This window comes from Panthera pardus, unplaced genomic scaffold (genome assembly GCF_024362965.1).
Source record: "Panthera pardus isolate Hobbes unplaced genomic scaffold, ASM2436296v1 HiC_scaffold_11, whole genome shotgun sequence".
In the NCBI taxonomy this organism is placed as follows: domain Eukaryota; kingdom Metazoa; phylum Chordata; class Mammalia; order Carnivora; family Felidae; genus Panthera; species Panthera pardus.
Window position 1 is genome coordinate 80,771,221 of NW_026526666.1, and position 12,820 is coordinate 80,784,040.

A 12,820-nucleotide genomic window follows, 5' to 3' on the forward strand; every position below is an offset into this window, starting at 1 on the left:
GAGTGATGGAGGGGCAGAGAGAGAGGGAGATACAGAATCCAAAGCAGGTTCCAGGCTCTGAGCTGCCAGCACAGAGCCCAACGCAGGGCTCGAACCCACGAACCATGAGATCATGACCTGAGCTGAAGTTGGACGCCCAAACAACTGAGCCACACAGTCGCCCCAGAAATTCAGCATTTTGTAGGCTTGAAAGGATGTTGGACCCTTTTGGCATGGACTCCCCACTCTATCAGCATTTCAATCCGGAGTGGCTGCTCTCTGGGTTATAGCTTTCTCAATTCACTAATGAACATCTGATTTCAGGGAGACTTCCTAATGAGTCAGGCTTCTAGCACTATCTGTCTCCGACAGTGCCTGCCACAGAGGTCAGCCAGCCTAATGTGGACAATACCACCACCCCCAACCTCAAAACCAAAGCTGGATGCAGTTACCGCATAAGTGAACATTTGTTCTGGGACTCTGGCCATGGAAAGGCATTTTCCACTGCACTGACCAGCATTTATTCTGTCATCAGACCTTACTAAGTGTCCAGGTCTTATTTATAACAGAAAAAAAAATCCAGAAACAATTTAAATGTCTGACACTGGGAGAATGGTTGAGTAAATTCTAGTTAACCATAGACCGGAATGTTGTGTGTCCATTTAAAATGCTGTTTATGAACAGATTGAATATCTTGGGGGAAAAGCTCATGTTATAATGTTTACTGAATTGTTGCACAAGAAAACCAAGAAATGACCTGAATGGCCATCAAGAGGGGAGTGGTTGAATAAATTGAGGTATATCCATGCTGTGGAATATTACACCTTTATATAAAAAATAAGTTAGATATGTATCTACTGGCCTGGAAGATGTCCCTGACGTATTGTTAAGTGAGAAAGCACGTTGCAGAGAAATGAGCTAAACCAGGATCTCATTTTTAAACAAAATAATAAAAATTCTCCCGGAATGTATCCATTTGTTTGTACAAGAGTGGAGAAGGTTGGAGAGGGACATATACCTGCCTGGTCACTTTGGATTGGGTGGAAGGGAGAGAGATAGGAGATCAATTTTTCTTTATATGTCTTTGTGCTACATATATGGGTATCTGTGTATATTACAAATGCACCTTGCCTTTTGTAATTTGAGACAAGAATAATTTACTGAAAAAAGAGCATACAAAATTATATACACAGTATTAGCTCCACAATGTGAAATATGTATGGAAAAATCTAGAAAAAAAATGAAAATATTCAACAGCTGTTGCCTCTGGGAGGAAAGTGAGGTTATAATGCTTTCCCTTTTTTATCCTTGCCTATATTTCCCAAATTTTCTTCAATGAGCAAAATGTATAAATTATTGTTTAAAATATAATGGCTTCCACCTTCTCACTAGTCCATCTTGCCTTTACTTGCTACACTCTGGCCTCGGTCCACCTTGACTCCTGCCTCCTGCCTTTGCTGAAATTTATGTATCTATTCAGCACATCCTTACTGAATTCTAAGCAGTGGGGATACGGCAGGAACTAGGACAAAGCTCCCACTCTCTGCGATCTGCTTCCGGAGGGACCATTCAGATATCAAACTGAGTGACCTTGCCCAAACCGTCATCTGAGCCTGGTCGGTGGTGCTCAACACACTGAGTTACCTTTTCCTGTGTGGAACTGCCCTCTGGTTCTCTTCCTGCCATTCTTCCTGCCCCCTACTGTATCACCTTTCTTGGCCCTGTGTGTGGAAAGGGGCTCTGTTCTGAGCCCCTTCACTTCTTTTTCCATAGCAGGAGTACTGTTTATACCCGGATCCTGAATCAGAAATGGTAGATCTGTGCAGGTCTGAGCCCAGGAAGCAGCCCAGGATGCTGGGGATGGTGGTAAATGTTGGTATCAGTGGTTGTCCAGGACATGGATGAGAGTGGCCTTATTTAAGGTGTGGTATCTGTAGGGTCTATACTCCAGATGTACTCTGTGCAGCCCCCACGTGGGTGTATTTGCTTATGTCTGGTCTGGGATCTGGGCCCCATGGTCCATCACAGGGTCTAATCTAGAGGAACTAACAAACGAATGAATGAATGAGTGAATGACATAATGCAATGACATCACCAGGTTTTAGAAACATGAATAGATCTGGTGCCTGTACCAGTGAGGGGGAGTTCAGGGGAGTGGATTAGGGGCTCCTTTGAAGCTTTATTTCATTATTATTGTGGCTGAATATTTTTCTAGTTTCTGGGCCACTTATGTCTTATTTTGTAACCTAATTTGTTCAAGACCTTGTCCAATTTTTCAATTATAATGCTTGTTGTTTTCCTATTGATTTGCAATAGTTCTTTGTATATTAAGGCTATTACTTTTGTGCCGAACATTTTTGTATCCCTTTCTCTTTTGTTTCTATTTTTGACATACATATACGTTTTGCGTAAAACTATCAAGCTGGTAGTATTTTCCACAGCTTTTCTGTTCGGAAAATGAGTGAGATAGTTATTTGCCTATGTTTTTTTTTCTCTAATTATTTTTTGGCTTGATTTTGTTTTAGCTTCTCTTTTCTCCATCTGAAATTTGTTTTAGTAGATGGTGTGAGTTGAGGAGGTAGCAGTTCTTTTCCCAGTTAAGTCGGTGACCATGCACAATGTTTTTCTTTTCTCAATGATTTTTTAATGTTGTCCTATAGGTAGTTCAGTTTTTATGTGTATTTCTGCTGTTTCTGCAATGCTATTTCCTGTTCTGCCTCTCCCCTCTTAGACCACTGCCCCACTATTTTCAGAAGCATCATCTGGTAATTCTGGTTAGGATCTTGCCAAAGGAAAATAGTGCACTCACTGCCTTTTCAAAAAATATGCACTGTCTGTGGCCATCTATTTTTCTAGTTAAACTTAGCTATCATTTTACCAAATTTAAAACAGGTCATTGGGCTTTTGGTCAGAATTGCATTAAACTTGTAAATTAACTTTTCAATAACTTTTCAAAAGGTTAATATTCTAAATTAACCTTTCAATAGTTAGTCTTTCCGCTCAAGATGACGTTATGTCTCTTCAATTATTCAATTTTTTAAATCCCTTTCTAAAAGTTATTTTCAGACACTGCCTGCACATTTCTTACCAAGTTTATTTCTATGTAGTATATGCATTTTGTAGTTATCATAAAGAAGAACTTTTTTCTTTATATTTTTATCTGCCACTGGCATATGGAAATGGTATTGATTTTGTAAACTTACTTTGCATTTGACTTCTTTGCTGAGTTTTTTTTATTAGTTCTAAAAGCTTTATAATTGATTTTTTTGTTTTCGAGTATACTAAAATATCATTTGCAAACCATGTTTTTTTCTTGCTCCTTTCTCTCTCTCCCTGTGTGTGTGTGTGTGTGTGTGTGTGTGTGTGTGTCACATGAGTTAGCTCTCTTCCAATAAGCCATGAAACCTCACAGGTGAGAGTAGCATTTCTGTCTCATTCCTGATCTTAATCAGGTGTTTCACCATAAGTTTGAATGTAGGTTACTGTTCTAAAATGGATGCTTTATCATGATAAGGAAATCTTTTTTTTCCTAGTTCCAAGTGCTTATTTTAATCAGGGTTACATGTCTGATTTTATTAAATGCCCATTTAGCATTTATTCAGAAGACTTTAGCTTTTTTTTCTCTTTTTTAATGGGATACTTTGTGTTAAGAGATTTCTCTCAATATTAAAGTCATTTCAGAGATTAACTGTCCTTTGTCAGTTAATCCCTAAAGTGGGCTTTAAAAAAATTAGCGTTGAGTCCATTTATCAGCATCGCAGTTAAGGAGGTGGGTCTCAAGTGGCTGCTCCTGTGTGAATCCCATCTGTGAGTAATCATGTGGTTCGGGCTCCATTCCTTAGTATGTCTTTGCCTTAGTTTCTCATTTGTTCACTGGAGGTAATATTAATCGTATTCACCTTATAGGGCTGTTGTGAAGCTTAAACAACTCAATATATATAAAGTTCTTAGAAGAGTGTCTAACCGAACATTCACTAAATAGAAGCCATATATTAAATTATTGGGAATTTACCATGTGTGTGGTATTGAGCTTGGGGTGTGGATTCAGAGACAGGAAAACTCACATATGGTCTGTCTTCTCATTGAGCTTACAGCCTGGCAAGAAGACAGATACTTATGAAATAATCACATGGAAGCATGGAAATTTGCTTCTATGATAAGTGCTATCAAGGAAAGGTTATGGCATCATGAGAACATGTAATAAGGGGATTGAGCTAGTCAAGGAGAGACACTGGACTGAAATCTGAAAGACAAATATGCACAGAAGGTAGGGAAGAGTATTCTAGGAAGAGAGAAGAGCATATACAAAGGTCCTGTGGCTGTGCAGGAAGATAGTATGGCTGGTACAAAGGACTGAGAGAGTGGGGTTTGACTGGACAGCTAGTGGACACTGGGTCTAAGAGGTCTCTAAGAGCCAGATCATGCAGTGACCCTCCAAGGTCTACAAGTGATTTTTCCTTATTGAACAGCAACGAGGAGCCATGGAAGGTTTGGTGTAGGTCAGGGGGAAGGGGAAGTAACCAGATCAGATGTCTGTTTTGAGTAAGACGCCCCTGGCTGCGGTGTTGGCAAGGACCAGAGTAAACATGGTTGGCCAGTTAGGAGGTTATCATGCAGTCCAAGAGAGAGACTGGTATGAGTTGGCAGGAGTGAAGGGGACAGGGTGGTAGATGCCTGTGGGGCTGTGATGGAGAGGAAGGGGCCAGAGGAGAGGGAGGGAGGGGGACATCACTAGTCTGAGCATCCCAAAGGAGATGCTGGGGCTGGAGCTCAGAGGGAAGTCTGGCCTGCACTGTGATGTTGTAGGTTGTTAGCAGGCAAATGGGGAGGTCCTCTAGACTAGACACAGAGGAGAGGTCCCAACACGAAGCCTGGAAAGGAGCCAGAGAAAGAGCAGGGGAAGGAAAGGAGGAGTGGGTGGTGGCATGAGAGGAAGCCTGGGACCACGCTGCTCCAAGTGTGGTCCCCAACCATCAGCGTCATTGTATCACCGGGGGTCCAGTGAGAGGAACAGCCTCTGGCCCCACCAGGATGCTGTCCATTGGGAGGGTCAGAATTCACATTTCAGCCAGGCTCCCAGGCAGTGTGCATGCACGGTGAAGTCTGAGATGTTCTGTTTCCAGAAGGAGGGTGTGCATGACCAACAGCCTTAGAGGCAGCAGAGAGAGAGAGGTCTGTTAAAGTGAAGACCGGAAAATATCCGCTGGACCCATCAGTGACCTTCGCACACCTGTTTGGGTGGATCAATAGGACCTGAAGGCAGAAGTGACAGAGCTGGAGAGTGAGTGGGAAGTAAGAAAATGGAGACAGAAAGTATGGACATATTGTGTTTTCTAGAAATCTGTCAGGGAAGGGGAAGAGAGAGACGGGGCTGGAGGGTGTGCGGTGAGAATTGTTTTCTTAGTGATGGAGTCCTGAGCACACTTAGGATGGGAAGGCTTCATCAGAGAGGAAATGATGGAGCCTGTGTAGCATATGTAAGAGAGAAACACGAATCAGGTTCTGGAGGGTAAAATGGGGATGGGATCTGCAGGGCACAGGGGATGATCATGTTTAGATTGGAGCAGGGGTGGCTCCTCCACAGTGAGAAGAAGGACGGCGTGGGGCAGGTTGGATGGGTTTGGAATCAGGGGGACCAAGGGATTCCCCCTTGTGGCTTTGTGTTCTGTGCAGAGCAGGAGGAGAGACAGCAGCTCAGAGGAGGGGCTGGGAGAATTGGGAGCGGAAAATGGAGAAGGTTGCGAATTATCGTTCTGGCATTTGATGTTCCAGAGGAGAAGCCTGCCTTCTGCCCGGTCCGGTTGCTTTTAGTTTCAACTCTCTGAGCCTCAGTTCCTCGCTTCACAGTCATTCTGATGCTCAAGTACAATGATGTACATTTTATCACCTGCACAGTGCATGACATGTGCAAGCTCATGCTCCATCTGTCATCCATCTTCCCTCCCTCTGTGCCACGCCTGGGGTGGCCTGGGAAGCACTTGGAAAAGCGGGTTAATATTCCTCCCGTTTCTCTGGAAGCTTCTAAGAGTTCTGGCCGTACTGATCTGTGCTCTTTCTCTTTCCCAGGCCAAAACTGCACATTCCAACTGCAGGGTCCCAATGGGACAGTTGAGAGCCCAGGGTTCCCGTATGGCTACCCCAATTACGCCAACTGCACGTGGACCATCACGGCGGAGGACCAGCACAGGATCCAGCTTGTGTTCCAGTCCTTCGCCCTGGAGGAGGACTTTGACGTCCTGTCGGTGTTTGATGGCCCGCCCCAGCCAGAGAACCTGCGAACCAGGTACCCCCTGAGCTCATTACCGCAGCCACCAGAGAGAGCCCTGAGAGCCAAGCTCGCTTGCCAACAAAGACCTCTGTTCTTATGGGGTCTGCCCTCAACTCTTAGGCTTTCTTTATATTTCCAAATTCCTTTCTCCAGATTGGAAGTACCCAGTAGGCAGGACTGATGGTAGTGTACTTGGGAAGATAAGATAGAAGACACAAGGGGTTACAGAGAAATTTTTGTCTTTCTATTGAGACTGATTTTGCATGGATTGATGTGTATGTGTGTATATCTATTGGTGTATATTCTTTGCACACATGGAAATCTATTCTCTCCCCTTGGCCCAGCAGATATGTGCTATAGGCTAATAGTGAGTATGTCTCTTACATCCTGTACTGGAAAACCATCAAGATGGATTGTTGGAATTTGCCTTATGTTTGCGTGGGGCAAAGTTCCCACTCTCTCAAACCCCATCCTGGTTATTGGAAGAGAAAACTATGGAGAGCGCTTTCCTGCACCCCATCCCCCAAGCTGTCTCCCAAGGGGGAGAGTTCACATCGAGGAGGGAGACGGGAAGGGAGGCTACTGCTTGTCCAGACCTGTCTGGGATGAAGGTCAAGGCCCAAGAGTCCTAGCACTCCAGGTTTTGCTGGCCTGGTGGCCTGCCATGCTCTGTGGCAAGCCTTGTCTGGGTTCTGCCAGTCAGGCTCTGGGCTCCTCAGGGAGCCAAAGGGTTATTGGTTTACCAGCCAAGCCCTGGGGAGCTCAGGGTGCTAATGAATGGAACAGTAATGATTGGTTTCCTGGCAAGTGCTTTAACTCTCAAGGTTTTGTTTAAAGATGCTTCTGTGCCCTCAGCTTGCGAGCTCCCGGAGCAGGGTCACAAACAACATTTATAGGGAAGCACCAGCCCTCTTCTCTCCCACCCCCTGCACTCTTAGGGCAGCATGGAGGTGAGGCTTCCCAGCCTGCAGCAGGAGTGGGGGCAGCTGGGACCCCTCTGATTAGTAGTTCCTCCTGAACAAACCTGGGCTTCTCCATCTTACCTTGACATTCAGCAGCTTCCGCACACAGTAGGTCTTCAGTGAAAATTTGGGGAAGAGACTGGAGTCCTCTTCACTTATTCATTACACAAATATTTCAAGAGCACCTCTTATGTTCCAGACACTGGCCTGGGTGCAGGGGATGTAGCAGCGAGCAAGTCAAAGCCACTGTCTTCACTGAGGCTACATGCTAATGTGGGAGACAGGTGTGGATGTGAATATGTGAGTTTAGAGTTCAAGGACATTGGGGCTAGAGATAAAAAATTGGGAGACTTGGGGTATAACACCATGAGACTGGATGAGGTTGCAAGGGAGAGAGTCCTGACCATCAGATGCTGAGCTCAGGTCACACCATCTGGGGGCACCTGTGTCTACATTTGATGAATGTTGAATGACGTTGAAAGATAGGAAGGCGAATGGGGTACTTGGTTGGGATGTGGACAGCGGAAGGCAGCCTCCACTTCTGTTCCAGCTTTCCTTACGCTTACGTCCGCATGGATGTGGTCAAACCTCTGTTTTCCGATGTTGGGTTTGCTCACTCTGAGAGTGAAGTACAGAAGACCCACTGGAGGTGGGGGTATTGCTCTGGCCCAGAAGGGTGGTGGGGGGTGATGTTGGTAGGGGAGGCCCTGGATGTGTTTCCGGCCCCCACACAGCCCACTCTGGCCAACAAGCCATGTTTGAGGACGAGGCTCCCAGGGTTTGCACCCTCACTACGTTTGCACCCTCACTACCCACTACCTGCTTGGGTTCTCCCTTCCTGTCACCTTCCTGATCTGCTCATTTTAGTTCATTTCCGTAGCCAGGGGCATGTAGGCTTGGCAGAGGGGAAGGGCTGTAAAGAGTGCTGTGCCTCTTGGGGCCCCACAGCCAGAGGAGCTCACTCCTTGGAGGACACTAAGAGGGGATGTGATCCCAGAGGGCAGTCCTAATAGCAGGAAAGAGGGGAATATGCAACTCCTGGAAAGTTTTGGAATGGATCTTCTTTAGGGGTGGGGGACGGGGACAGCAAGTGTGTGTTCGCTGGGGTTCTTGTGCAATGTTTTCATGATTTTGCATGGTTATTGGGTTTTCTTCTTATTCATGAATCAGTTTCTATCTGTATGTTTGTCCAAGAAATCATCCATTTATGGAGATTGTCAAGGGTCTCAGCTTAAAATCAACATATGGTTTCCCTTCTCGACGGGTCTGAGAGCACACCTTCTTTCTTGCATCTGCTCCTGTGTGTTTGTGTTTTCTTTCTTTTTACTCAATTAGTATTGTCAGAAGTTTGCCTATTTTATTGATCTTTTAAACATCCCACCTGTAGGGCTATCAATTTTATTCTTTCTCTGTTCTCTGATTCATTTCTGCTTTCATCTTTATTCATTCATTTTCTTCTTCTTACCTTAGGCTAATGTTGCTGTTTTGCTGATTTCATGAATTGAATTAGTTTCATTATTTCCTGTTTGATAATAAAAACATTAAGAGACATTTTCCCCTAAGTATAACTTTAACCATATCCCATAAATTTTGATGGATAGTCATTAATTTAGGAAGAGTCTCTAATTGTGGTTTTGTGCCTTCCTTGACTCTGGCATTTTTTTCCCTCAGATTTCCCTCAGATTTTTTATACTTAAAATGTTATTATCTAGTTGTATTGCATTATGATCAGATGATGATTTCTACTTTGGAGAATTTGTTGGCTTTTTTCCCCACAGCACAAGATCATTTTTTTCTGAGTGTTCTATGAGTATTTGAAAGAACATATGTGAAAAATTCGTGTTATTAACATTATGCAGTTTTTCTAATTTCTTATTTTCTGAATGATGTTTGTCAAGGATAAGCAATACATTTTCCCCCCACATTTTTGCCATTTTCTTATCAATTTCCCTTTTATTACTAAGTTTTTACTTTATATATTTTGGTGCTATACTCTTCAGCATGTATGTTTAAACATTAGATCTGAAGAGTAAACTTGATTTTTTTTCAGTGTAAAAGTTATCTTTATTCCCCCAACTTTTTTGTTTTAAATTCTACTTTGATGCTAATACAATCGCCTTCATAGTTTTTTTTAGGTTTGCATTTATTGGGTCCCCCTCTTTCCCAATTCCTCTGTTTTGAATATTTCTGTCATTATTTTAGGTGTATTTCTTAATACAAAATACCATTGGGGGCGCCTGGGTGGCTCAGTCGGTTAAGCGGCCGACTTCGCCTCGGGTCATGATCTCGCGGTCCGTGAGTTCGAGCCCCCCGTCGGGCTCTGTGCTGACAGCTCAGAGCCTGGAGCCTGTTTCAGATTCTGTGTCTCCCTCTCGCTGACCCTCCCCTGTTCATGCTCTGTCTCTCTCTGTCTCAAAAATAAATAAAACGTTAAAAAAAAAAAATTTAAAAAAATAAATAAAAAAAACAAAATACCATTGGATTCTTACTTTACAACCTTTACTGAGAGTCTTTATTCTTTAACAGGAAAGCTTAATCTACTCACATTTTTTTGGTGATAACCTATATGTCTGCTCTAGTCTAATATTTCATGCTTTCTGTTTTAAAGTTTTCTTACTATTATTTCCTCTCCTCTACTTTCTTTTTTAAAACATTTTTTTAAGTTTATTTATTTATTTTGAGAGAGAGCAAGAGTACTCGAGGAAGCGTGAAAGGGGCAGAGAGAGAGGGAGAAAGAGAATCCTAAGCAGGCCCTGCACTGTCAGCACGGAGCCAGACCTGGGGCCCAATCCCATGAACCATGAAATCATAACCTGAGCTGAAACCGTGTCTGACATGTAACCGACTGAGCCACCCAGGTGCCCCATCTTTTTCTCTAGTTTCAAGTGCCCGTTTTCTTTGCCTTTGCCTTTTCTGTGATTTTGATTCGACTAGTGGTTAAATTACTTCTTCAGAACACATTTTAAGGTGTATTTCTCTGTCAACATCTTGTCTGGCTAGGCTTTTTTTAAAATCAGGTCTTACTGGCACGGCAACATGTAGAAATTCCTTAGTGTTTGTAGCATGTAGATACCTGCCTCTTTTTCATACTTTCCAGAATGGACATTTATATTGGCTCTTTTTAATATACCTTTGATTATTTCCATAAGAATTTAGGGGATCAGATTAAAGGAGAGTTTAACACATTGGCTTGGTTTGAACTGGAAATTTCCCTCTTGAACTGGAAATTTCTTTTTAGATTTGTATTCATTTGGATGCTATTGTTTTTTTTTTAAATATTTTTTAATGTTTATTTGTTTTTGAGAGAGAGAGAGACCAAGTGTGAGCAGGGGAGGGGCAGAGAGAGAGCGAGATACAGAATCCGAAGCAGGCTTCAGGCTCTGAGCTGTCAGCATATAACCCAGCAGGGGGCTTGAACCCACAAACTGTAAGATCATGACCTGAGCTGAGGTCAGACGCTTAACCAACTGAGCTACCCAGGTACCCCAAATTATTTTCTATTTTATTTCCGTTTTGGATTACTCACTGCTAATTTATAGAAATACAACTGGTTTTCTTATTGTTGGTCTTATGTCCTGTGACCTTGCTGAACTTATTAATAGTTCTGATGCTTTTTTACATCTGTGAATAAATATTTTTGTTTTTCTTTTGCAATGTAGATGTCTTTTATTTATTTATTTTTTGCTTAATTGCACTAGATAGGATCTTACAGTATGATCATGACTAGAAGTGGTAAGACTGGACATCTTTGCCTTGCTTTTGACCTTGAAACACTCAGTATTTCACTGTTAAGTATGATGTTAGCTATAGGTGTGTGCTAGATGCCCTTCAAGGAAGGTGTTTTTGTAAAGGTTATTTATTTATTTTGGGAGAGAGAGAGAGAGAGAGATAGTATGCTCGAGTGGGGGGGGCGGGGCAGAGGGAGGGAGAGAGAGAATCTCAAGCAGGGTCTGTGCTGTTAGCACAGAGCCCAGTATGGGGCTTGGTCCCATGAACCATGAGATCATGACCTGAGCCGAAATCAAGAGTCAGATGCTTAACCGACCGAACCACCCAGCTGCTCTCAAATGAAGGTTTTAGGTGGAGGATTTTGGCACAGTCTGGCTGCAGTGGGGAAAATACACTGGATTGGGGGCCAGGCTGGTGACTGCCAGGCCAGGCAGGAGACCGCGGTAGCCTGAGCTAGATCAATGAAGAGAGAAGATGGGCGTGGCTTTGTGTGATGTTAATGAAAAGGCATTGTCCTTGTCCCTGAAGCTAAGGGCAGATTTCTAAGGACTTGTGGAGTGGAAATAAGAAGAAGAAAGAGGTGGAGGATGACTCTGCAGTGTCTGGCTTGGAAGCAGAAAACAAGAGAGATCAGTGTGCGGTAAATTCCAGTCTCCAGTAAAATGTGTTCTCACGGCATAGCCGGGTCTTTTCTGTACTGACGTTTTAATTTATTTGGCTTGTGGAATAGGAGGGCCACCTCCTCGCATGTTGTTTTTCTGTGGCAGGCCTCGATTTATACGCAGGTAGGTTCTACATTTATTAATGCTGTGATCTGTGCAAGGTTTGGCGGCTCTGAGCCTTATCTATAAAGTGGAAGTCACACAGCCCATCTTACAGTGTGGTTATAGGTCAGCCACCTGCTGCAGATCCCTTAGTGCTCCATCAGTGTTAGGTGCATCCTTCCCTGCCTGGGTCCTAGGAAGTTGGACTGCTCTAGAGGGCTTTGGTGACTGTCCTGACATTTCATCTGTGGCCCACTTACTAACTGGACTTTTTAGATCACAGGACTGCAGGTGTGGAGCACAGACACTGAAAAAGGAGTTGGGCTCAGGGCAGTCACTCACTGTGGGTGGTATCACTGAGCGTGTGGTAGCCCAGCAGTGGGACAGGACCACCAAGAAGCCTCTAGCAGGTTTCTCTCTGCCTGCGTAGTTCATGGTTTTCTGCGTTCATTGTCTAAAACTTGATGGGCTTAAGTTTTGCAGTCCTGCTGTCTATGCATCTTTGAACGCATCTCTCTTTTCTTTTCTTACTCTAACACCGATCTTTTTTCACCCTATGCATGCATTCCAGCAAAAGGCTGAAGAGTCACCTCCCCACCCCAATCCCCAACCCCCTTTAACCTCACCTTTTCTCCAGCTGCTTGCTCATGGGTCGTGTTATGAGCAACAAGCTTCCTTCCTGGTTAGATTCTAAGCAACTTGAGGCTGAAAGTCAGGGCTTCCATCATGCTTTGCTGTGGCAGAACCATGCAGTGAAATGCACCTCTTGCCGGTGGAGGACATGAGCTTGAGTTGTAGCTGTTCCTTAGCCGCTGGGCATCTGCCACTCACTTTGACTCTTAGCCTCAGCATCCCCATCTAGAAATGGGTGTATCAATATCTGCTTCGTAGGTTGGTTGGTGAGGATTAAAATAGATAATGTGTGTAAACCACTTTGAATTTTGATAAGAGATAAACAAAAGGAATACTTGTATAGTTGTAGCAGAAAATCAGGAAACACCATTAAGCAAAAAGACTCACAAAGCTTCCCCCCCCCACCCCCCGCCCAAGTAAATGTACAAGTCATGTGGTAGAGCAGTGGTTCTCAACCCCCAGCGGACATCTGGCAATGTCTGGGG

The 12,820-nt window shown here is 43.9% G+C and overlaps 1 protein-coding gene across 1 annotated transcript in view; it reads left to right on the top strand.

The window, feature by feature from the left end:
• Positions 1–12,820, top strand: part of CSMD2 (CUB and Sushi multiple domains 2) — a 597,686-nt gene that overhangs the window by 54,143 nt on the left and 530,723 nt on the right. Inside the window, 1 exon segment of the mRNA XM_053897825.1 lies at positions 6,046–6,262. Within this exon segment, the coding sequence (XP_053753800.1) occupies positions 6,046–6,262 (217 nt within the window).